The sequence below is a fragment of the Amblyraja radiata genome, chromosome 5 (genome assembly GCF_010909765.2).
Source record: "Amblyraja radiata isolate CabotCenter1 chromosome 5, sAmbRad1.1.pri, whole genome shotgun sequence".
NCBI classification, from domain to species: domain Eukaryota; kingdom Metazoa; phylum Chordata; class Chondrichthyes; order Rajiformes; family Rajidae; genus Amblyraja; species Amblyraja radiata.
This window is the reverse complement of record NC_045960.1, coordinates 56383903-56409905: the sequence shown is the minus strand read 5'-3', so window position 1 is coordinate 56409905 and position 26003 is coordinate 56383903. Positions and strand designations below refer to the sequence as shown.

At 41.5% G+C, this 26003-nt stretch overlaps 1 protein-coding gene across 1 annotated transcript in view; it reads right to left on the bottom strand.

Moving 5' to 3' along the window:
* Positions 1 to 1435: 1435 nt before the first annotated feature.
* LOC116973323 (ectonucleotide pyrophosphatase/phosphodiesterase family member 3-like) overlaps positions 1436 to 26003 on the bottom strand; it is a 76454-nt gene continuing 51886 nt past the window's right edge. Inside the window, exons 14-23 of the mRNA XM_033021281.1 lie at positions 23170 to 23239; positions 21973 to 22060; positions 20844 to 21016; positions 17637 to 17688; positions 15927 to 16081; positions 10682 to 10817; positions 10127 to 10201; positions 6335 to 6467; positions 3861 to 4017; positions 1436 to 1937 (exon numbers count right to left, since the gene is read on the bottom strand). Coding sequence (XP_032877172.1) covers positions 1782 to 1937; positions 3861 to 4017; positions 6335 to 6467; positions 10127 to 10201; positions 10682 to 10817; positions 15927 to 16081; positions 17637 to 17688; positions 20844 to 21016; positions 21973 to 22060; positions 23170 to 23239 — 1195 coding nt within the window. The 3' untranslated portion in view covers positions 1436 to 1781. The remainder of the gene's footprint in view (positions 1938 to 3860; positions 4018 to 6334; positions 6468 to 10126; positions 10202 to 10681; positions 10818 to 15926; positions 16082 to 17636; positions 17689 to 20843; positions 21017 to 21972; positions 22061 to 23169; positions 23240 to 26003) is intronic.

Below are 26003 nucleotides of genomic sequence, written 5' to 3'. Positions count from 1 at the left end.
CCATTAAGTAGACGCCTACTGGTGGACGCGTGGAGGTACTGCTGTCTGGTTTTGTGTGATTTGCTCATTCCAGGCCCTGCCCTCATGATGCCGAATATCTTGGATACTTCATCCAATTTTTAGACTTGTTTGGTAAATTTACCAGATAGCAGGATCTGTGGTTGTGAGGTCGGCGTTCTCACAGTCCTGTGAATTTTTTAGGTTGAGGGCAGGTTTTATGACTTCCTTCCAGAGGTTGCGGTCGCATACTGTGTTGAACAGTAAGGTCAGGTGTTTTGCCATACTACCCTGCCCCTCTGGAATGAGCATGCAAAAATGATAGCCGACGTCAGGGGTATCAAATGCAATTTAAGATATTTGGGTTTTTAAATGCCCTGCTCAATGTACCCCCAATAATGGTAGGCACTTTGAGTAAATGCAATTTTGGGGAAACACTCCTTCCCTGGAGTCGAACAGGGGCCGTTTCCCTCTGTGCTGCTTTGCTCCAGTTTCCCCTGGTGCACAAAGAGGAGCAAAGTTGTGAGTTTGAACCTGTGGGTAAGTACTTACCTAACAGTCCATTCCTTCAAGCTTGTAGCGGGAGCGCCCGTACTCCCGTTAGTCGCTGTTGCACTGCGTGAACGCTCATGGCGCGCATGCGTGCTGGACGGGTTCTTCACGTAGTCACTCATGTGACTCCGAAGTAAAATTGCCTGTCTTTAATCCCTTTGTAGAAATAGTTTATGTTGCCTTTTCTTGGCTGTTGCAAATAGTAGGGCAAATGTACTTCTACAATAACATTGAGTGGGCAATTCATGGAATATCAGTGAACAAAAGACAACATATGCACAAACATAGGGGTGTGACTTTGAGGTGATGGCTTTGTAGTCCTGCTGCCCATATATGTTATGTGCAAGAAGCGGCAGGTTTGAGTGATTTGCCTGATCAAATTGTTGCAAGGCCCTTTAAAGATAGTGTAAATACCTTAGTTTCACACAGGTTGAAGCACAAGCATCTTTATTGTTCAGTTCATCATCATCTAGGCAGTAAATCATACGTTCACTCTACTGCAGCTACTGAAGACAGTAGATGAGTTCTTACACTATAAAGCATGCATTAGGCGGAGTTATAATTACTAAGCATTCTGATTGGCTAACATGCAATAGCCAATCTACATCTCCGTGTATAAATGAAAAAACAACTAAGGCATTTTAAACAATAAGCAATCCGCAGATCGTTTACACTACCGGCCACAATATGCAAGGCAGAGAGAACAGGTATTTCAAATGGTGGAAGACAATCAACTGAAACACTTTGTCCAGGATTATGTTATACCTTGAGAATCCCAGTAAAGCTTGCCAGATGCTAAGGCATCTAACATGATCTGTTGTGGTGATGGTTTTAATTAATATAATGCACAAAGAAGAAATTATGATTTTATTTAACTATTTTATTGCAGTGATTTATTTATTTATCTTGGTTTGTTTCCAGGAGCATCTGGGAGGAGATGAGATCAGCCGGTAGTCATCAGCTGACAGACATGCCTTCTAACCACTATGTACTCAGTGACATTGGTAAAAAAAACTTGAACTCTCCTGTGATGACACATCTAGGCTTACCAAACAGCCAAGTGGAAAAATAACCCTAAACGAAGACCAATTTCTTTTTGTCCGGTTTGTTTCCTATTGATATTCCAAATCCACCGTGAACAAAGGATCAGATTCATCATTATAACTGTATCCCACAATAGTCAATTCATTTTAAACATCTGGCATTTTACATCTCAGTCCCAAATAAACATCTCAGTCCCAAATAAATGTTTTGAGCTGTAAAATATCTGGAACTGGCTGCTTTCTATCCTGATAAAAATCAAGCCCAGTGATCAACTCCACATCCCGTACACGGGCTGCATGGGCCCAGATTCGTTCTTTAACCCACTGGGATTCCGGTTTGCCATCCTGCGAAAAAAGATACAGAAACAGTAAATCTATTACACAGTCAAATAAAATTAAGACATTTGCTGCTTGCAGGTTGGAAAATGTTGCTGGATCATGTAATTTTCAATCATATGCCTTTAGGTGGTTTATTTATGTGATTAGTGATGTGTCCTGAATGGGACAAGCTAAAATATTTATCGATGATACAGCACTTTTGATATTTCTTTTTTGCACTTCTCACCAGAGACCTCAAACCTGAAATGTTAACCTGCTGTTTCCATTTTTTCTTCAGATTGGGGGTAGGTTGGGGGGGTGGGGGGGTCATGCAGTGCATGTGCCTTAATTAAATCTAATAGATAGAATAGTTGGCCTACAGCATGCAGCCATGATATTCTCTATGAATGGCTGATCTTGACATAAATCATTAAAAAATCCTATCACCTTCAATTTTTCTCCATCAATTGTACTTGCTAGACACTCAACAATTTGCTTTTTCATAAAGTCCTTCTGTATGAGTGCATGAAATATACAAAAAATGTTTCATGAATATGTATAGGTTAAATGAGTGCACTTAAGTAAGAAAATAAATTGCAGGATTTTTTTCACATTTGTGAAATGTTGGTGTTGGAGGATCTGGGTCTAATTGCAAGCAATTGCAGGAAGCTAATATGCAGGTGAAGAAATGGTGTTTGTCTTTATTGCAAAGGGATTAAAGGAAGCCTTACTATATTAATGTAGGACTGGTGGGACTGTACCTGGAATTCTATGTTAATTTTGGTCTCGATGTCTAAGAACTGATATATTGCCACTTGAGGGAAGGCAATTTAAATCTACTGAAATGACTCCTGGAATGGGGGAGATTTAGATTAGGTGCATTACTTCAGTTTAGATGAACAAAGGATGATTTACTTGAAATCTAATATTTTCATGGGGCTTGAGAGTGTATCCAGGAAGTATGGTTCTTCAAGCTGAGAAGATTACAACGAGAGATCAGATTCTCAAAACATGAGATCAACTATCTATAACTGAAATAGAGAAGGTTCTTCAGATAAAGCATGGCAAACCATTTGCATTCTTTACCTGAGAGGACAGTGGATGCTTATTTGTCGAATTTGTTCATAAAACAGATTTTTGGATTTTCATGTGATAAAAAAGTGTGGAGACATTGGAGAAAGACGATTGTGGTAAAAGATCAAGGAACGGAGAAGCTCCTGCTCCTATCAATTATTTCCCATTTTCTCTCCCTATAGAGGAGGCCATTCTGTCCATTAACTCTAAAGTGGCACTTAGTATAATCCTTCTCCCCTACTTAGTTTCCCCATAACATTCTTCCCACATGCCATCAACACCCCCGATCCTCCTACTACCCACCTACACTTGTGACAACATACAGCTGCCAATTTATCAACCAGCCAAGCAGAACCAACATATTTGGGATGCAGGAGGACCCGGGGGAAACATACATGGTCATCGAGAGAACATGCAAACTCCACAGTGTTTTAAAGATTCTTGCACATAAAGATGCGCTCTTCATGAATACTTGTTTCAGACGCTGTTTCTGCTTGTCCATGAAGTTAACAATATAACATTGATAAACCGACGTGCAGTGTTTTAAGGTAAAGATTTGCTGTTATTTCTTTATTCTGATTTAAACAGGGAATAGTGAAGAGGAGCAGAATGTTTCTCCTGTGTCCCTGATTCACCCCCACATCCTTGCTGAAGTTATATCTTGGCAGCTGGGTATCTCCAGAGTATTCACTGGCTGCTTAAGGAATCTTAGCAGATGTGGTTGCTAAAGACCCAAAACAGGATCAAGAACTATTTGGGAGGTGGTTAGTCCAGAAGAAAGCAGGTTGGAAATGCATCAAGATCAGTACAAAGCTGGGGCCTTGTGAAAATAAATCAGTATATGTTAAGAACTGAAAGTCTGTCGGCTGTACTTACCGGGCAACTTTCACTGTTATCCACTCGATGTGGTAGAATGAATGACATTACATCCAGTGGGCCTTCACAAGTCAGGGGAGTCTGAACAGTGTTATTACAGCTGGTAAGGATTACATAAAAATGCGTAGGAATGGGGACCTTTGTATTGTTAACATACCTGGAAAAATAACATGAGAAGTCATTCAAAAAATGTCAACATTTTATCAGTGTCAGTGCCAGTATTTTATAATGTCATTGAATTGGATTATTTGAATGAATCCCACAGCCACACTTGCCTGAATTCTCCTTCATCAGATCTACACATTCATTCTCGTTTTCCCCACACAGTCTGGAAGCTGAATGACGAGGCCCTGAGCAGTGGCAGTGAATTGGCCAGTGAATGGCAGTGAATCTGGCCATGCCCAAAACCTCCCTTCAGAAACATTTATTTTTTAAGAGTTACAACATTGAAATAGGCCCTTCAACCCTTGTAGTTCACACTGACCATTGATCACACATTCATACTAGCTCCATGTTATCTCACCCATACCCTACACATTGAGGCCTATATCACAGAGGCAAATGAACCTACATGTCCACACGTTGTTGGGATGTGGGAGGAGACAGGAGCACCTGGAGGAAACTCTCACAGTCACAGGGAGAACATGCAAACTCCATACAGACAGCACCCAAGATTAATGTTGAGAATGGCCTGCTGTTTTCCCTGGATCTGCCACCAAAACTGAGCAAAGCTCAGGCCAATATTTGGAGTGAGGCCAATTAGCAACATTTATGCAGTAGCCTACTGGTGAGCTAGTCTGATATGAGAACATGCGATGGTTCATGTTGGTGATTTGTTTAACCAGATTCAAATTGGATGCCAAATGAAAACATAAAATGCTAGTAATACTCATCAGGGCAGGTTACATATGTAAAAATAAACAGAACTAACATTTCAGATACAAGTCGTTTAGTCAGAACTGGGGAGGAGGCAAAGGCAGATTTTATTAAACTGCACGTGGGATGGGGAGGGTGATAGGTTAGAATCGGGGTGAACATGGGGAAAAACTGTAAACAAGGCCATCTGGTCAATGCGCGAAAGAGAGTGAGAACATGGACTAAAGAGTTGAGGTGTAGTTGTGGAATTGAATTGAATTTACTTTTTAAGAGACTTGATGTCTTGAAATAAAATATTGCACTTTCCTTGGAAATATCTTTTTATTCATGATCACTATCTCCAATTTAAAACCGAGATGAGGAATTTCTGCTCTCAGAAGGAAGGAAGAATGAAAAAAAACATGATTATGTGGCACAGTGGCACACCTGTTAAAGCTGCTACCCCACAGGGCCAGAGACCTAAATTCAATCCTGACCTCAGGTGCTGCCTGTGTGGAGTTTGTATGACCACATGGCTCTCCACCGGGAGCTCTGGTTTCTTCCCAAATCCCAAAGACATACAGGCTTGTAGGTCAATCGGCCTCTGCAAATTGACCCCAGGCTGTGGGAAGTGGGATAACATAGAGCTAATGTGAACATGTGATCAAAGGTTGGCATGGACTCAGTGGGACGAAAGCTCTGTTTCCATGCTGTATCCTTTAATCAATCAAATAAATGGAAGGACACCACAGAATGGTGCCATACAAAATGACTTTCTGCAGTTCACCTCCCCAGAGCTGCAGGGGCAGAGCCATGGAACATGGGACAGGACAGCACTGGAACATGCCATTTAATATAATCAATGTGGGATTGACAAGTATTCAAACTAAAAGATATTTTCCATCCACAGACGAAAACAGACAGGATCTCAATTTAACATCTAGTCATAAATATGGCAACTGCTTTAGTACAACAATGGAACGACAGCTGGTCATAGATACTCAGGTCATTGGAGTAAATCTTGAATCTGCAAACTTCTAACTCAAAAGTGGGAATGCCTGAACTACCCATAAATGTGTTACACCTTGCATATCCTGTTATATAAATGCCTTGTAATCATTAAAGCAACTGGTAGTTTTCTAGACTTTGTGGCTTTACACGTCCAGACTAAACAAAACAAAATGAGCTATAATAATACATTTTTAGCAATTTCTGCATCACATTTGGTTAATAAATCACTTCAGGAATTTTAAATAGGTTGGTTATCCTAAGCTGGTTTAAGGGTCTGTCCCACTTTCACGACCTAATTCACGACCTTTTTTACTCATGGCCATTTATCATCATGCTAGAAAAATGCCCCGACCTACTTGATGCCACGAGTACCTACGACTAGCATCACGACCTACCTACGACTAGCATCACGACTTACTTACGACCTCTTGACGACTATGCTGCGAGTATGAGTCAAGGGCAAACTCGACAGAGGTCGTGAATTAGGTCGTGAAAGTGGGACAGGCCCTTTACTCTTTCAATGTTTCTTAATTATGCTCTCACCCAATGGTAGTCAAAGTTTACATTTTGTATCAAACAATATAAAGTACAAAAAACATATTCCTTACTTTTTTATTTGGTTAGGTGTATCAAAGTGTCCATCGTAATTATAGTCAAATACTGGTCCACTCAATACATTGACTCCATTTTTCAGCACAGCCATGTCTGGCAGCATAACCATGTGAAAGTAATGCCAAATCGCTACAAAATAATAAGAACTTGGTTATTTTGAAATGTAATAAATGAAAAGATCTGTTTAATACCCCATTCATAGACATTTCCATAGAATTCCCTTTATTTTCCATGACATGGTAACAGGCTTCTAAAAAGAACAATTTATTTTAAGCTTTCATACTTTTTATCTGTAGCTGATTCATTGCAAGAAATATCTTTCCAAATGTCGTGCTTTATCTTTTGGAGAAATGTAGTTAGATATTGTCCATCCTTGATTTATTTTTCAAGATTTCTTTAGTCTGAAGTTATCCTTATATAGATATTGCAGTACATATAATTATATTGCTGGGAATTCTGAACAATACTAGGTTTTTAAAGCAGAGGTAACACAGTGGTAATCGGTGTTTAAGTCACATTTTCTTGTACATTCCAAGAACATCATACCTACAAATCGATATTTTTTTAAATGTGCTATCCTCACCTTGTTTCCACACATTGTAGGTCTTGTCACTAATAGCCACACTATGATTTATCTTGCCAGAACCTCCCTCTTTACTTAATGACAATAAATTGTATTGTATGTATTATACCCATTCTAAATTGCCATCTTTCAATGCCCTCATCAAAAGGTTCAATTATCTTGTCTGCTTGTTGATTTTTATTTATCACTACCCCCATTATAGACAATAGACAATAGGTGCAGGAGTAGGCCATTCGGCCCTTCGAGCCATTCAATGTGATCATGGCGGATCATCCACAATCAGTACCCCGTTGCTGCCTTCTCCCCATACCCCTTGACTCCGCTATCTTTAAGAGCTCTATCTAATTCTCTCTTGAATTATGCTAGTTTATACTCTTGCATTGTTCTCTCTGCTATGAATGTGTGTTTTTTAGTACATAGAAGAGTACAGCACAGGAACAGATCCTTCGGCCCACGATGCTTGTCCCAAACATGATTCCTAATTAAATTGATCTCATCTGTCTGTACACGATTTGCATCATATAGAGCTGCATCATAACCTCCTGACATATTTAATGCCCCTAGCATGCATATCATACAGCTGTTTTACCACCATATCTACTTGTTCTGCCACCTTTAATGAGCTGTGAACTTAAGACTCCAAGATCCCTCTGCATATCAGTGCTGTTATGGATCTTGCCATTAACTGTATACTCTCCTTACATTCAACCTCCCAAAGTGCAATACCTCTCACTTCCATCTTCCATTTCTCTGCCCATTTCTGCAGCTGATCTATATTCCACTGTATCTTCTAACAGCATCCCTCAATGCATCACCTCCAATTTTGGTGTCATCAGCAGTCTTACTCACTAACCCATCTATATTTCTATCTCGAACATTTATATATATCACAAACAGCAGGCGTCCTAGCAGAGAACCCTGTGGAACTTCACTGGTCACTGGCCTCCAGCCAGAATATTTACCTTCAGCCACAACCCTCTGCCTTCTATGAATAAGCCAGTTCTGAATCCACACAACCAAGTCATTGTGAATCTCATACATCTTAATCTTCCGGATCAGCTTATAATGAGGGACCTTATTGAAAGCATTACTAAAATCCATGTATCAACACCACCCTACCTCATCAATCCCCTTTGTCACCTCATCAAAAATTCAATCAAGTTAGTGAGTTATGACATGCCATGTACATAGCCATGTTGGCTATCCCTAATTAGCCCATTCTCTTCCAAATGGGAGTAAATCCTATCTTGAAGAATTCTCCCCCAACAGTTTCCCTACCACTGATGTGAGGCTCACTAACCAATAATTTCCTGGGTTCTCTCTACCTCCTATCTTGCACGAAGGAACAACATTGCCCACCCTTCAGAGTTCTGAGACCTCGCAGTGGCTAGCGAAGAAACAAAGATCCTCGTCAAGGCCCCCATAATCAACTATCTTGCCTCGCTCAACAACCTGGGATAGATCACATCAGGGCCCTAGTTCTTCAAATGAGCCACAGTACCTCCTTCATCCCGATCACAAACTGCCCGAGCATATTTGTATGCTCCACACTGATCTCGTTGTTCTTCCCCTCTGTGAATACAGATGCAAAGAACTCGTTTGGTACCTCTCTGACATCCTCCAACTTCAAGCATAGATTCCCTCGTTTATCTTTGAGCTGTGCTACCTTCTCCCCAGTCACCCCTTTATATTTAACGTATGTATAAAAAGCCTTGGAATTATCCTTAATCTGACTTGCCAATTATATTCCAGGGTCCCTTTTGGCCCTTCTAATCGCCCACGAGATCCTTCCTACTCGCTTTATATTCCTCATAAGCCCTGTCTGATGCCACCTTCTTAAACCTGACATATGTCTCCTTCCTGGCCATTTTTCTTCCTGACCAAATGTGTAACCTTCTTGGTCATCCACGGTTGTTTTACTAGTCTTTCTAGTTCTGACAGCATCCTCCTTACTGGAATATGCTGATCCTGCACTTTGATCTACTGACCTTTAAACAACCTCCCTCATGTCATCTGTAGACAAACCCAAGAACAACTGCTCAAATTTACCCTCCTTAGCTCCTGCCTAAAAACATTGTAATCTGCCTTGCCCCAATTAAGTACCTTCCCCCAACATCTAAATCTGTCCCTATTCAAAATAATCTGAAAATCTATGGTTGTGAGCAAAGATCCTATAGCTAGCAAGATAGTCCACTCGACGAAAAAGATGTAGTACGGTCATGGGACGATTCATGGGTAATTTTCGGCCCCATTTCCATAACCGGCTTCCGTGTCCACACCAAAGATCCCATAGCAGAGCAAAGATACTAGTGCGGAGATGGAAGCTGGTTATGGAAACATCCTCGTAAAAATAAAAGTTCTTTGGTAAAAATTTTCTCCTCATTTTCAGAATTATAATTTATTAACACCAACTGTTCCCCTGCAACGTTGATTACACTGCGAGTCGGGTCGGGTTACCGAAATGGATGAAAAAAAGGCCAACGTTCCGTTCCGTTGCGTACTACACGTCAGCCCATTGCATTTAGCAGGCGTGCTCTATCTTGCTCCACTCTAGGATCTTTGTGAGCACTGTCTCCAAATTCTTCTTCCACTGCAACAACAGTCATCTGGCACGGCTCATTTCCCAAGACAAGGTCCAGTGTGGTCCTTCCTCGAGTCAGACTATCTGTATATTGTTTAAGGAAACCTTCTTTGATATACCTAACTAATTTTGCCCTGAGTAAATCCCGGTCCATTTTGGGGAAGTTAACGTCACCCACTACAACAACTTGTACTTTCTTGCATCCTTCCGAAATCTGTCTACATATCTGATCCTCTATCTTCTGCTGGCTACTGGGTGGTTTATAATATAATCCCATTAGAGTAGTTGCTTCTTTCTTATTTTTGAGCTCAATCCATAATGCTTCACGAGACATAATGCTTCACACTCCAGTATGTCTCCTCTGTGTACCATCTTAACATTCTCCCTGATTACTAAAGCCGCACCTTCACCTCTGTTACCCCAACTCTATTTTGCCCGAAATATAGATTAATTTCTGTATGATTTGGGATAATATTGGCTTCCAGAGCTTATTCCAGTGATCCAATCATATAAACCGTGCCTTACACAACAAGTGGCTGTATGCCAAGTAATTAAACAGCAAACCAAACATTAGCTCATGTTTAACCCTAATCTCCACCACAAACACATATTTATCACACTTACTTTTGAAAGCTTCATACATAGGCACAAGGTTGCTGGTAATTAATGCATCAAATTGCTCAGGGTCGTTTCTGAGATCTGCAAAAATACCATCACATATTATTAAATGGAACTAATATTCTGGTCTGAACTAATTTAATTTAAATCCAAATCCCTTCATCAACCGCTCCCCCCTCCCCCAACTCTACAGATCAATCAAATAAATCATAGTCTCACAAGATTTGAATAGCATATGCCTTTGGCCAGTTGACTTTCAGAAAATGAAGTTTGCCATTAACCTTTGCACAATATTCAATCACACTTCCACAGTCCTTCATTGATCTTTTCAAGGTGAAATCCTGTTCTAGAAATCCATATTCCAACATATGCTCCAGTTGGACCTCTCGGATGGAAAAGTTTTCCAGTTTGAGAGTTACAACTCGGAATGATGACCACCAGGATAACCAGTTTTGAATGTAGTGGGATTGTACCACAACCAGTGACTAATGGTGTTTAACTGAGATTCCTTAACACATTCAGTGCCTCTTGTCAATATCAAGCTATACCAAATTCACTTACTTGGAGGATAAAGAAAGTCAAAGGTCATGTTCAATGTGGCGTTAAGATTTGAACACTGCTGGCTATTATTTGCAACGATTCGAGGATCAGGCCGTAGGCAGTTCTGAATGACTGCAGGCAGAGGTGGAACTCCCGGCTGGTGAAATACAAGAAAAGGTTAAACATAAAGACCATGTCAATTTCAACAACAAATTCACAAACACAGACTGTAACACCAAGCCCCGTAACACAAATGACAGCCAGTGGAGATAGGAAATGACTCCAGACAACATGTAACATTTTCACTGGCACATGACTACTCAAAATGGAGGAGCATGAAGAATGGCAATGAGAACCTCAAGTCCATGTGACAGAAGCCCAGAATAAAGCAAACCACCTCCATAACTACCCACCTGCTTCCCCCCATCAAACTCCTACCCCACACATGACAGAAACTGTGGCTCCCACATTGGCCTTGCAAACCATCTCTGAATGCACACACCTGGAGTGGAAATGAGTCACCTTCAGCCCACCAAAGAATCAGCAGTACCTACTGATAGTTTCAATTTAGCTCATGTTCCTCACATGGCTTATGTCCCCATCATGGAAAAATTACAAAAGATTCTCGAATTAATGGGAAGGAAAGCTCGAGAATGGACAACAGAGTAAGGTCAAGGCCAATTGCCAGCGGTGCAAGGGGGGAAGTGAATACGGAGGTTAAAGTGTTGTATATGAATGCGCGAAGTATGAAGAATAAAGTGGACGAGCTTGAGGCTCAGTTAGAAACTGGCAAGTATGATATTGTGGGAATTACTGAGACATGGCTGCAAGAGGGCCAGGGCTGGGAACTGAATATTCAAGGGTATACCTCCTATCGAAAAGACAGACAGGTGGGCAGAGGGGGTGGGGTTGCCCTGTTGGCGAGGAATGAAATTCAGTCCCTTGCAAGGGGTGACATTGAAACAGGAGATGTGGAGTCAGTATGGATAGAACTAAGGAATTGTAGGGGAGTCAGTATGGATAGAACTAAGCAATTGTAGGGGTAAAATGACCCTAATGGGACTAATCTACAGGCCCCCAAACAGTAGCCTGGACATAGGGCGCAAGTTGAATCGGGAGTTAAAATTGGCATGTAGTAAAAGTAATGCTGTGGTTGTTATGGGAGATTTAAACATGCAGGTAGACTGGGAAAACCAGGTTGGTACTGGACCCCAAGAAAGTGACTTTGTAGAGTGCTTTTGTGATGGATTCTTAGAACGGCTTGTATTAGAGCCTACCAGGGAGAAGGCAATTCTGGATTTAGTGTTATGTAATGAACTGTATTTGATAAAGGACCTCGAGGTTAATGAGCCATTAGGAGGCAGTGACCATAACATGGTCAGGTTTAATATACAATTGGAGAGGGAGAAGGGTGGATCGGAGGTGTCAGTGTTGCAGTTGAATAAAGGGGACTATGGGGCCATGATAGAGGAGCTGGCCAAAGTTGACTGAAAAGATACACTACCAGGGATGAGAGTGGAACAAAAATGGCAGGTATTTCTAGGAATAATACAGAAGGTGCAGGATCAGTTCATTCCTAGGAGGAAGAAAGATTCCAAGGGGAGAAAGGGACGACCATGGCTGACAAGGGACGTCAGGGAAAGTATAAAAATTAAAGTGAAGAAGTACAAGGTAGCAAAGATGAGCGGGAAGCAAGAGGATTGGATAATGTTTAAAGAACAACAGAAGATTACCAAAAAGACAATACAGGAAGAAAAGATGAGGTACGAAGGTAAGCTAGCCAAGAATATAAAGCAGGATAGTAAAAGCTTCTTTAGGTATGTGAAGAGGAAAAAATTAGTTAAGACCAAAGTTGGACCCTTGAAGACCGAAAAAAGTGAATTTATTATGGGGAACAGCGGACGAGTTGAACTTTGGATCCGTCTTCACTAAAGAGGACACAAACAATCTTCCTGATATAGTAATGGCTAGAGGATCTGGGGTGGCGGAGGAACTGAAAGAAATCCACATTAGGCTGGAAATGGTGTTGGATAAACTGATGGGACTGAATGCTGATAAATCCCCAGGGCCCAATAGCAGCCACAGGATTGGTCCAAGTCAGCATGGATTTACAAAGGGGAAATCATGCTTGACTAATCTGGAATTTTTTGAAGATGTGACTAGGAAAATGGACATGGGAGAGACAGTGGATGTAGTGTACCTGGACTTTCAGAAAGCATTTGATAAGATCCCACATAGGAGATTAGTGGTCGAAATAAGGGCACATGGTATTGGCGGTAGAGTGCTGGTTTGGATGGAGAAGTGGTTGGCATACAGGAAACAAAGAGTAGGGATTAATGGGTCCCTTTCAGAATGGCAGGCAGTGACTAGTGGGGTATTGCAAGGCTCTGTGCTGGGACCGCAGCTATTTACAATATATATCAATGATTTGGATTAAGGGATTCAAAGTAACATTAGCAAATTTGCTGATGACACAAAGCTGGGTGGCAGTGTGAACAGTGAGGACGATGCTATGAGAATGCAGGGTGACTTGGGGGAGTGGGCAGATGCATGGCAGATGAAGTTTAATGTGGATAAATTTGAGGTTATCCACTTTGGTAGCAAAAACAGGAAGGCAGATTACTATATAAATGGTGTCAAGTGGGAAAAGGGGAAGTACAATGGGATCTGGAGGTCCTTGTACATCAGTCTATGAAAGTAATCATGCAGATACAGCAGACAGTGAAGAAAGAGAATGGCATGTTGGCATTTATAACAAGAAGAATTGAATATAGGAGCAAAGAGGTCCTTCTGCAGTTGTACAGAGCCCTTGTGAGATCATACCTGGAGTATTATGTGCAGTTTTGGTCCCCTAATTTGAGGAAGGACATTCATGTTATAGAGGGAGTAGGTTTACAAGGTTAATTCACGGGATGGCGGGACTGTCATATGCTGAGAGAATGGAGCAGCTGGGCTTGTACACTCTGGAGTTTAGAAGGATGAGATGGTATCTCATTGAAACATATAACATTGTTAAGGGTTTGGACACGCTAGAGGCAGGAAACGTCCCCGATGTTGGGGGAGTCCAGAACCAGGGGCCACAGTTTAAGAATAAGGAGTAAGCCATTTAGAACGGAGACGAGGAAACACTTTTTCTCACAGAGAGTGGTGAGTCTGTGGAATTCTCTGCCTCAGAGGGCGGTGGAGGCAAGTTTTCTGGATGCTTTCAAGAGAGAACTAGATAGGGCTCTTAAAAATAGCGGAGTCAGGGGCTATGGGGAGAAGGCAGGAACGGGGTACTAATTTTGGATGATCAGCCATGATTATCAGCCGAATGGCCTACTCCTGCACGTATTGTCTATTATCATACACCTTCCTGTGGCTTAAGAAGAAGAATGCAGATCTCCAGTAGACCTGCTATAAAAGCTCTGTTATTTTGCTTGTGAACTTAAGTATAGAAAACAAAACTGCTAATTGTCACATGAAACATATACTGTGCAAAGTTATGTCATAATGTGGCTTTGGTTAGTATTAGAGTTGGAATCTCACTAAGGATGTGGAAAATTTGTTTTCTTTCCATGGGTTTTTGTTCTGTTCGGATTATTTTAATGATTCACGGCTTTCACTCCCACAGCACAAACACACCATTATTGGTCACCAAACCACAACCACTTCCACATCTTGCCCATGTACTAACATTCCAGTGAGTTTTACTTGGACTTCTTTGTTATTGCTAGTTGTTGATGCCTCAATTTTCTCTAATTTCATATTCTTTGCATTTTGTCTATTATTTCCTCATTATCAGAACATCAGTTTTCACTTCTATTTATTTCCTCTCTTGATCTCTCTGCACCACACGATTTCTCCTGTTTTGCTTTCCAGTTGTTTCAGTTGCATTTCAGTTCCTTACCCACCTCCCATTACTCACTTTCCTCTACTCTTGTTTTCTTTCCTCTCTTACTTAGTCTTTCTGTTCCTGTTTCTTCCTGACAATTCTAGGCCCAGAAATTACATTGTTTCAATGAAAATACATGAAAATACTTGGCACTGTTACCGTGCAAAACTCAGACCAACTTCTGGCATCCGATATCTGCACTCAAATGCAGAAATTGTTAAGTCTCCACCATCTTCACAGGAAGTGCTGTTGTTATGAAGTTAAACAACTTATATTTGATTCTCAGTGCAAAAGAAAACAACAAGAAACATTCAGCCAGGATAATTGTGTCTTTAGTAGCAGACTGACATTGCTGGCTCTGAAAAGCTACTCTGACAGTTGTGCAGTTTCATTCTTCTACAAGGTTATTCAAATGTTGTGAATTTACCATAAAATAAGTTATGCTTTTTTGCTTTGTTCTGATCATTAACTTCCTTTGTATTCTATACATATTTTGCAACTAGAGGTTGGATGGTGGCGCAGCGGTGGAGTAGCTGCCTTACAGCGCCAGAGACCCGGGTTCAATCCTGATTACAGGCGCTGTTTGTACATTCTCCCTGTGACCTGGGTGGGTTTTCTCCGGTTTCCTCCCATACTCCTACGACGTAAGGGTTGTAGATTAATTGGCTTTGGTATAATTGTATATTGTCCCTAGTGTGTGTAAGATACTGTTAGTGTGTGGGGATCTCTGGTCGGCACGGACTCAGTGGGCCGAAGAGTCAAGGGGAGAATGTACAGAATAGCAGTTAGTTTACATGAGATGTTAAAATGAGACCATGCCTACTTGTCCTGCAAATAAGAGTTCTTGTACCAGCATTAAATAAGGAAAGGGAATTCTCCCAATGCCACGAACAATAATCTCTCAACCAGTATTGCCGAAAACATGTTGACAGGTTGTATTTTATGTTTGTTGTCAATGGAAGGTTACTTTACATGATGTACATTGCCTGCTACTAATTAATCGAAGTCCTTGGTATTGCAAATAATATTGAAAGCCTCCTGGTGTCAAAGGCAAAGTGAGAATCTGAGGATTTGTACTGAAACGCAACCATCATGTTTTGAAAGCCAGCGTATTCTCTGCCTTATCCATAACCTTGACAATTACTGTGAAAGCTCTCAATTTTTTTAATGATTTTTAAATTTAATGATTTTTTTGCATGCCTTTCCATAAACACTATCTTCAAAAATCCAGTTTTGCTACTCATCTTAACCATCGCATCCTCTGTAAAGTACTTATTTTGCATTGATTTTACTCCTATTGTAAGCCAGGACTGGATTCGTTTTGTTGTGATTTCTTTAGTGCGGTGTACGTACTTAGTGACGGGAGAAAGTTAATGAACGCAACACACTTACCGATTTGTTAACAGTATATGCACTCCACAGAGGCATTAAAATATCAGAGCTATATCCAGTTGTGTAAAATGTTTGAGTCAAGAGACAATATTCGCTGTTGTGCTGTAAAACTCGTGGTCTTCCATAAGGCATGTTTTTAGCTTCAGCTGTTTTAACTAAAAAGACACACAAGATTAACATTATACATTTAAAGCTAGATTAATTTGTGGTAGTTAATAGCTAGTGCAAACTCAGTGGGCTGAAGGGCCAATTTCTGTGCTATTTTTTTCTATGACAGTGATTCTAGTGTGAATTTTATGCAAGTAAAAGCATTTCATCGATAAGTGGAGAAAACAGGTATTTGTGTTGACCTCCCCTGTAAATGAATAAACCTCAATGGTTCAATGATTTCTTTATTATCAAAGGTACCAAGGTCCAGTGAAATACTTTGTTTTGCATACAGATCAGCAAGACTTTCATCATACAATAACACAATCCCCTGGTTAGTACAGAATGTGCAAAACAACCCGCCTTCCCTGCACTCATCCAGTTTCCTACAAAGGACTCAATTTAGATAACCAACGACCAGGCATGTATAGACGTGGTTTGATGCGGACCCAAAATGACATAATAGAAATATAATAAAAGACTAATCTGAAAGTTGTTATGGGTGATTTCTCTAAATTTTTGTTGGTAAACTAATTTAATTTCTTTCTACTTGATGGGGGCTAATGTAATATGTATATATATTGAACAAGGTCAAATGGTACAGACTCGAGAGGCTTTGGTGAGAAGGCTGAGCAGAGGCTGACTGTAAGACATGGTTAGGTCTTGTTTTTGTGATTTTCTTTTTTAGTCTAAGTGTAAGAGGGTTATGCTCCTCCTGCAGGATGTGGGAGAACGGAGAAACTTCCTGCAGGATGTGGGATAATAGAGAAACTTCCAGTGTCCCCGAGGTCTACACCTGTGGGATGTCTACCCAGCTGCAGCTCCTGGCTGAATCAGCGAGGAAACTGTAGCTGCAGCTGAAACACCTCAGGGTTGCCCAGGAGAATGAGAGGGTCATAAATAGGAGTGATAGTGAGGTGGTCACACCGAAGGTGCAAGCAGAAAGTAGATGGATGATCGCAGGAAGGGTAAAAGGAGTAGGCAGAGAGTGCAGGAGGAGAGTGTGGCCATTCCCCTCAAAAACATGTATACCCTTTTGAATAATGTTGGGGGGGGGACAGGGAAAGCAGCTGTAGCCAGTTGTTTGCACCAGTTCTGGTTCTGAGGCACAGTGGCGTAGGGTGAAGGCAGACAGCACTATAATGATAGGAGACACTATAGTTGTACGAACGAACGTATACCCATATGTCTGATTCTGAATTGAATAATGTTATGGGTATGTACAGGCACCAGTATCCCTGTCAATCTCTCTTTGCCCAAGGATGGCCTGTACATTCCATTCATCAGAATACTTTCTTGGAAAATTTGATGTTCTTTTAATAATGACTTCACTCATGTTCACTCATGCCTACACTTGTATCTTTCAAACATGTTCATATTAATTAATATCTGCTGAGTGTTTTTTTTTTTACAGTAGTTGATTAGCTGCTATAATTTAGTCATAATGTAGTTAATGTGGCTGCATCTTGATGCCGCTACTTAATACATTCTATTTTGCATATTTGCAGAACTGCTAAACAGCTTTCACAGTTAAACATTCATAAAACCATTACAGTATCCTACCTTGATCAGCAGTTAGGTTGATTCTGTTATTCATTTCCTCAACTGAAGGGGTCTAAGGGGCATAAGTACATTCTGTTGACGTTAAGAGTTTAAATGTTCTTCCAGAGCTCCCTTTATAAAACTCAGATACGTTTTCTCCTCGGTATCCAGTAGCTCTGCGATTCTTCCCCAGCTCCCCAGTCGTATCAGGGACCCAACTTCCCCAAGTCCTCATATTTCACCCCATCAGTCGTCACTTACAGTACCTAATAGTCTGACATTTTCGCCACCTCTAACGGGATCCCAACACTAGCCACATCTTCCCATCTCCTCCCCTTCCGCTTTCTGCAGAGGTCATTTCCTCCGCATTCCTTCTCTCGCTGCCTCTCCCCAAAACTAATCATCCGGACAGTTCCACTGTTCGCATCCATATATCCCTTTGTTACCACCTCTTACACAGCCAACAATGGACCCTGGTGGGCTCCATCTTTCCATGGCCATTAGTGCCTGCTCTGATTCAATCTTCCCGATATAGTAGTGGCCAGAGGATCTGGGTGACAGCGGAACTGAAGGAAATCCACATTAGGCAGGAAATGGTGTTGGATAGACTGATGGGACTGAAGGCTGATAAATCCCCAGGGCCTGATGGTCTGCATCCCAGGGTACTTAAGGAAGTGGCTCTAGAAATCGTGGATGCATTGGTGATAATTTTCCAATGTTCTTTAGACTCAGGATAAGTTCCTGTGGATTGGAGGGTAGCTAATGTTATCCCACTTTTTAAGAAAGGCGGGAGAGAGAAAACAGGGAATTATAGACCAGTTAGCCAGGCATCAGTGGTGGGGAAGATGCTGGAGTCAATTATAAAAGATGAAATAGCCGAACATTTGGATAGTAGTAACAGGATCGGTCCGAGTCAGCATGGATTTACAAAGGGGAAAACATGCTTGACTAATCTTCTGGAATTGTTTGAAGATGTAACTACAAAAATGGACAAGGGAGAGCCAGTGGATGTAGTGTACCTGGACTTTCAGAAAGCATTTGATAAGGTCCCACATAATAGGTTAGTGGGCAAAATTAGGGCGCATGGTATTGGGGGTAGAGTGCTGACATGGATAGAGAAGAGAGATTATGAACATTGAATTCTCACAATTCTGTTAGACCTTGCTGTCTCCTCCCCTTCCTAGCTCTCCCTCAGCCCTCGGGCTCCTCCTCCTTTTTCCTTTCTTCTCCCCACTTCCCCTCACACCCCATCAGTTTGAAGAAGGGTTTCGGCCCGAAACGTTGCCTATTTCCTTCGCTCCATAGATGCTGCTGCACCCGCTCAGTTTCTTCAGCATTTTTGTGTACCTTGGATAGAGAAGTGGTTGGCAGACAGGAAACAAAGAGTAGGGATTAACGGGCCCCTTTCAGAATGGCAGGCAGTGACTAGTGGGGTACCGCAAGGCTCGGTGCTGGGACCACAGCTATTTACAATTTACAATAATGATTTGGATGAAAGGATTCAAAGTAACATAAGCAAATTTGCAGATGATACAAAGCTGGGTGGCAGTGTGAACTGTGAGGAGGATGCTATGAAAATGCAGGGTGACTTGGACATGTTGGGGGAGTGGGCAGATGCATGGCAGATGAAGTTTAATGCGGATAAATGTGAGGTTATCCACTTTGGTAGCAAATACAGGAAGGCAGCTTACTATCTAAATGGCATCAAGTTAGGAAAAGGGGAAGTACAACGGGATCTAGGGGTCCATGTACATCAGTCTATGAAAGTAAGCATGCAGGTAAAGCAGGCAGTGAAGAAAGCAAATGGCATGTTGGCATTTATAACAAGAGGAATTGAATATAGGAGCAAAGAGGTCCTTCTGCAGTTGTACAGAGCCCTAGTGAGACCACACCTGGAGTATTGTGTGCAGTTTTGGTCCCCTAATTTGTGGAAGGACATTCTTGCTATTGAGTGAGTGCAGTGTAGGTTTACAAGATTAATTCTCGGGATGGCGGGACTGTCATATGCTGAGAGAATGGAGCAGCTGGGCTTGTACACTCTGGAGTTTAGAAGGATGAGAGGGTATCTCATTGAAACATATTAGATTGTTAAGGGTTTGGACACGCTAGAGGCAGGAAACATGTTCCCGATGTTGGGGGAGTCCAGAACCAGGGGCCACAGTTTAAGAATAAGGAGTAAGCCATTTAGAACGGAGACGAGGAAACACTTTTTCTCACAGAGAGAGGTGAGTCTGTGGAATTCTCTGCCTCAGAGGGTAGTTGGTGGAGGCAGGTTCTCTGGATGCTTTCAAGAGAGAGCAAGATAGGACTTAAAAATTGCGGAGTCAGGGGATATGGGGAGGAGGCAGGTGCGGGGTACTAATTGGGGATGATCAGCCATGATCACATTGAATGGCGATGCTGGCTCGAAGGGCCGAATGGCCTACTCCTGCACCTATTGTCTATTGTCTATTGACCCCCTCCTTCTCAATGCTCCTGCCCTCCCCCGCAACTTTACCCCTGGCCAGACTCCCCACACGCTGTGAAAGGAACTCTCCCCCCCCCAATTGGTCCCTTGAACTAGTATTGTCATTCAATACGATCACAACTGATTCAACTTGTCCCGGCGTGCTCCCGTTTTTCCCACCATCTCTCCACCTGCCGTCACCCTCCACCCCCCACACATTCAGTAATTGTGAATGAAGGAGATTTTGAACCCTTGGGCAAATTGAATTGTTACTTTCTTTATTTTTATTCTTTATTTTTACGGAGAGGAGAACAATCTGCGCATGCGCGGTTTAAGATTTTTTTAAAGCCGACTGACTGCCTACTCTGAGTAATTACTCACGGCACATGCCTGCTACACACACTGGGGACAATTTACACATACACCAAGCCAATAAACCTACAAGCCTGTATGTCTTTGGACTGTGGGAGCAAAGCGAAAATCTCGGTGAAAACCCACGCGGTCACGGGGAGAATGTACAAACTCCGTACAGACAGCACCCGTAGTCGGGATCGAACTTGTGTCGCCGGGAGGCAGCAACTCTACTGCTGCGCCACCGTGTTCTGAACTGTTTCAAACCTCTAGCTTCCCTCCCCACTGACTCTCAGTCTGAAGAAGGGTTTCGACCTGAAACGTCACCCATTCCTTTTCTCCAGAGATGCTGCTGACCAGCTGAGTTACTCCAGCATTTTGAGTCCATCCTAAGTTTACAACAATTCATTAAATGTCAGTCCTCTACTTACTTGAATTTCACATGAACATCCCAGATTGTCAGTTGGATTCAGTGTGGCGAAGCGACAGGGCGATAAACTAGATGCCTCGGGAGGATGAGTAGGATTCTTGCGCGGTTTCTTCAGCAGATGATTTAAGCTGCCATGAGTTCCATTATTAGGTGCAGGTGTGATATCCAATAGATCTAACAGAAACACCACAAAGTAATCATGTCAGATTTCTGCACCTCAGAAATTTACCTTGAATTTCTGATAGCCTCGGAGTAGGTACCAGTAAAAAATGGACTTTGGATACAGAGTAAGGTAATTTTAAGTGTGGCACAAACACTTTCACACTGAGATGTTTGGATGTTTTAATGCACATCTGAAGGAATAGTTTAATGACTAAGTAAAACAACAAAAAAGATACATGACTCATAAACAAAATAACTGGATTGTACATTAGCATGTAGTTCCCTAGAGGGCCGAAGGTTTCTGTTGCTCAGGCTTTGACTTGTGTCCAACTTCCATGATTGCACAGGCCTGAGGCAAACTGAAAATTGGATTCCAAAATATCTGGGGTCCCATCCTGTCGCTGACTCAGCATCAGCAAAGTGTTCTGAAAAGAAGGTCGGATGCACTTCATTTTGTTACTTTCGACTGTACCTTTAACTTTATGCTTTCATCTTTACCTTCAACTCGATACGAAGGGATGGAGACACAAGAAACTACAGGTGCTGGAATTGTAGCACTGGTATGGCAAGTAAAGGGCCTGTTCCACTTGGCCGTCATTTGCGCGCCATTTACGCGGCCTCCAAATATGTGGCCCCAGTTTAAGCTAAGTCTAACCGTTCGTATTATGACTACTTCTCTGCTTTGTTGATTGCATGTGGTCAACAGGCAGGAAGAAGAGTGATACCATTTCAGGATGGAAGCAGTCAAGAGGTTGCACTAAAATTGCAACGCTGCAAGTTACAAGAATTAACTGCCAGTAATTTTCGTCCAAGAATAAACTTAATGTGCCCTGTTATATCTTCACTGTGGAGAATATTGTTGGCAAGAAAATACCTTAATTTTCAATATGCCTTTCACGAGCCAGGGAAGTTCCAGCATTATAATTCCTTTGAATTGTAGACTTTATTCCAATATTAAAACCACCTACCACACATCAGATTGTAGAGTTCAATATTGTCGAATGAATTGACCTCTGTCTTGAATTTGAAGCCAGGTCCATTAGCTATGAAGATAGTCTGGAATTGTCCATCAAGGCAAAAGGCAGTTAACACAAAATTGCAAATACAGTTTGGACAATTTAGTTTAAAAATGTTCAAATGGACAATTTAAATTAAATTATAGGTCTTAATTCTTTCAAAATAAACATTCTCCAAGAAACAGGGCTTACGTCTTTAATTACAATTATAATGAGAAACTTCATCAGCGTTATCATTTTCAACCTTGCAAATTTACATCTATTTTCTTTTACATTTTGCAAGAAAACTCTGTTGGCAATTGAATTATAGAAACATAGAAACATAGAAAATAGGTACAGGAGGAGGCCATGCGGCACTTCGAGCCAGCACCACCATTCATTGTGATCATGGCTGATCGTCCCCTATCAGTAACCCCGTGCCTGCCTTCTCCCCACATCACTTGACTCCACTAGCCCTAGTAAAATATTATATTATATTTTACTATTTATTACTTAGGTTAAAAAAGTCAATTTTCCATCGGGAGGATGATTTTGGAAGTCAATGCTACTGGTGTAAAATTTCACTGATTAAAAATATCTGATTGGAACTTTGCAAGTATGTTACTTATTGTTCCATTACAATCTCATTGCTATCATATACCTGGTATTATAGCAATACCAGTTTATAGTCATAATGCACACCAATTACTGTAAATGACCCCATTGGAAAACTGGTTCATAAAATTACCTCTCTGTTGTTTTCACATATACCACACTAATGGCAACTGATAACTTCCAGATGCATTCCACGATCCAGTCCAAAGCATGTACTGAGTCATAGCACCAAGGAAACTATCTTCCTTGTCACATTATCTATTTTTGTGATATGTCTAGGCAATTTGAAAGCTAATGGAAAATCATTGTGCTGTTATAATTTTCAAGATGAGCTGAGCCATTTTCTAACATTTGGTTATGGTAGATGACATTCTGTACCAGAATGCAGAAACTGGAAAGCAGACTAAATATGTCAATTGGTGTCAAATTGATGTTGAATAGTGATGAATACTAAGTTCAGAGCAATTCGATAAAGAAAGAATTTCAACTACACATAGTACTGCCAAAATGTCAACTCATTAGATATAACACAGTTAAATATATTTAGTTACTTACATGCATGCTTTTATATTCATTATCATAGCCATGAGTTCCACCATTGCAGAAACTGAATGTAACCTTATCTCTGAAAAAAAAGGTTAAATCAGGATATCAATTGCAAAGAATGGAAATGATAAAACAATAAGACAATGTAAAAGAAAAAATACAGGTATCCTTACGTATCACACTTGCTGGAGAATGCAGGTTATAGCTGTAGATGCCCGATTTGAATGGAGGCAAAAATTCTGTGAGATACATGTTTCACATGGATTGGGGAATCTTAGGTCCCTTCCTCCACATCACTGGCCTTTCATTGTGTGCACCTAGGCTGCACCTTTAATGTAGGTTGAAAGTTGGCATATCCATACCAGAATCAGAGACATCCCACCAACTCACACTGCGATTATGAAGCAATCCAGCAGAAATTCTGTCAGGAAGTTTAATTTTTCAGGAACTACCAATAAAACTGATGTTATGCTCTGGGCAAATTGATGGTCCGATGGACAGATATTACTGGAAATAATCATTGACCTGAAACATTATTATACAAAGAGGAACCCGACATGGGGTACCACTGAGAACAAAGAGGCACCCGGCATGGGGGAGGAGGGAGAACCGAGAACAAAGAGGGACTGGGGGGGGGGGGCAGTTGGGGAAGAAGGAAGAGGGACTATATTGAATCCTTTTGTAACTTTGTCGGCAGCCTTTACATCTGTGCAAGGACTCTTGCATCCTTGCACAGTATGTAAACAAAGATTCTCACTGTACCAAGTACACGTGACAATAAAGTATCAATCAATTTCAAAGGATATGCTGCTTCTCTGAACTTGGATGAAAAAGGAGCAGAGGTTGTGGTCTAGTTTAGATGCAATGCATGAATATGTTAGAGGTATTGAAAAATGAATTGCAGAGTTAGGCATTACATTGAAAAATGAGACTTTACGGTATTGATTTCCAGTTAAAATTTCTGTCTGCTGGACTTTAACAGGTTAAGGAGAGCCAAGTAAGAAAGATTAACAAGTGATTCATGTTTGGTGCATGAAATAAAGATCACATCACTGGGGCACTGAAGTGATAACTAACATAAGAGCTATCACAAAGAATGCATCTTGCTAATGCAATGTCTTTGCAGGGAAAATAAGTTGAAAATCTAGTGCGGGATGAGAAGTGCCTATGTTTATGCCCACATGGTGAGAATCGGATTGATATATTAATATAAAACATTAGCAAGGCCACAGGTGGACTATTATGTGCAGCACTATTAGAAATATGTGATTGCAAAGATTCACTATGAAGTTGTCTGGTATTAAGTATTTCAGTTATGAAGAGAGACTGTCAAGTCAAGTCAAGTCAAGTCACTAATTATTTCTATAGCACATTTAAAAAACAACTCTCGTTGGCCAAAGTGCTTTACATTGGTGGAGGTACTAATGTTATACAACAGTGGTTCATAGATTAAGTACATACATAAATACATACATTTAGCCCTCACTCAGAGGATGTCAAGAAAGGCTTGAGAGTAAAGATGAGTTTTAAATCTCGACTTAAAGGAGTCGATGGAGGGGGGCAGTTCTGATGGGAAGAGGGATGCTGTTCCACAGTCTAGAAGCTGCAACCGCAAAGACGCGGTCACCCCTGAGCTTATGCCTAGACCGCGGGATGTTCAGTAACCCCAAGTCGGCCGATCTGAGGGACCAGGAGGTGGTGCGGTGGGTAAGCAGACTATTGATGTAGGTGAGGGCAAGCCCATTAAGGGCTTTGTAGTCATAAAGGAGGATCTTGAAATTTATTCGGAACCGCACAGGGAGCCAGAGGAGAGAGGCCAGGATCAGGGTGATGTGGTCCTTTTTTTGGGTGCCCGTCAGGAGTCTCGCTGCGGCATTTTGGACTAGTTGCAGGCGGGACAGGGAAGATTGGCTGATGCCAGTGTAGAGGGAGTTGCAGTAATCTAGGCGGGAGGAGATAAATGTGTGGATGATCTTTTCGAGGTCATCAAACTGGAGGAATTGTTTTATTTTAGCTATCGTCCGAAGGCTGGATAGGCTGGGTTTCTTTTCTTTGGAGTAGAGGAGACTGAGGTGGGAATGTGATTAACATATCGCAGATTATGATAGATCCAGACATTAGGAAACATATCCCCACTGCTGAGATATCTATCTATACTATTACTAAAACTCTCATCTTGACCACATACGGGTTGTGCTTTTTATAAATTTGCGCAAAAATTGTAAACCTATATTGTTGGGATTTTTTGCCACCTTACTCACCGTTCTCATCTGCTCCAAGTGCATGAAGTTTTGTTCCGATCCATGAAATATTAGAAAATTTATGAAGGTTTAAAAAGTCATGAGATCAGCAGATTGGTCTTCTCGCCTGTCAGTCACCATGAAGGTAATGCCCCTTCCGGCACCCGCAGAGAATAAAACCCTGGAGGCAGGGCTGAGTCCGTGAGCAGCGTGCGGGCAGAGAGCAGCGTGAGCTGGGAATGGTTAAGTTGAACCGGAAGCCTCTGAGTGAAGTCGGTCTGGGACCAGGAGCTGCTGCGTGAGGCCGAAAGCTGAAGGTGCAGGGTGAGCAGAGTGTTCAAGTTCAAGTGAGTTTATTGTCATGTGTCCCTGTATAGGACAATGAAATTCTTGTTTTGCTTAAGCACACAGAAAATAGTAGGCATTTACTACAAAACAGATAAATGTGTCCATATACCATGATATAAATATATACACACATGAATAAATAAACTGGTAGTGCAAATAACAGAAAGTGGTTGCTAATAATCTGAGTTTTGTCCGAGCCAGGTTTAATAGCCTGATGGCTGAGGGGAAGTAGCTATTCCTGAACCTGGTTGTTGC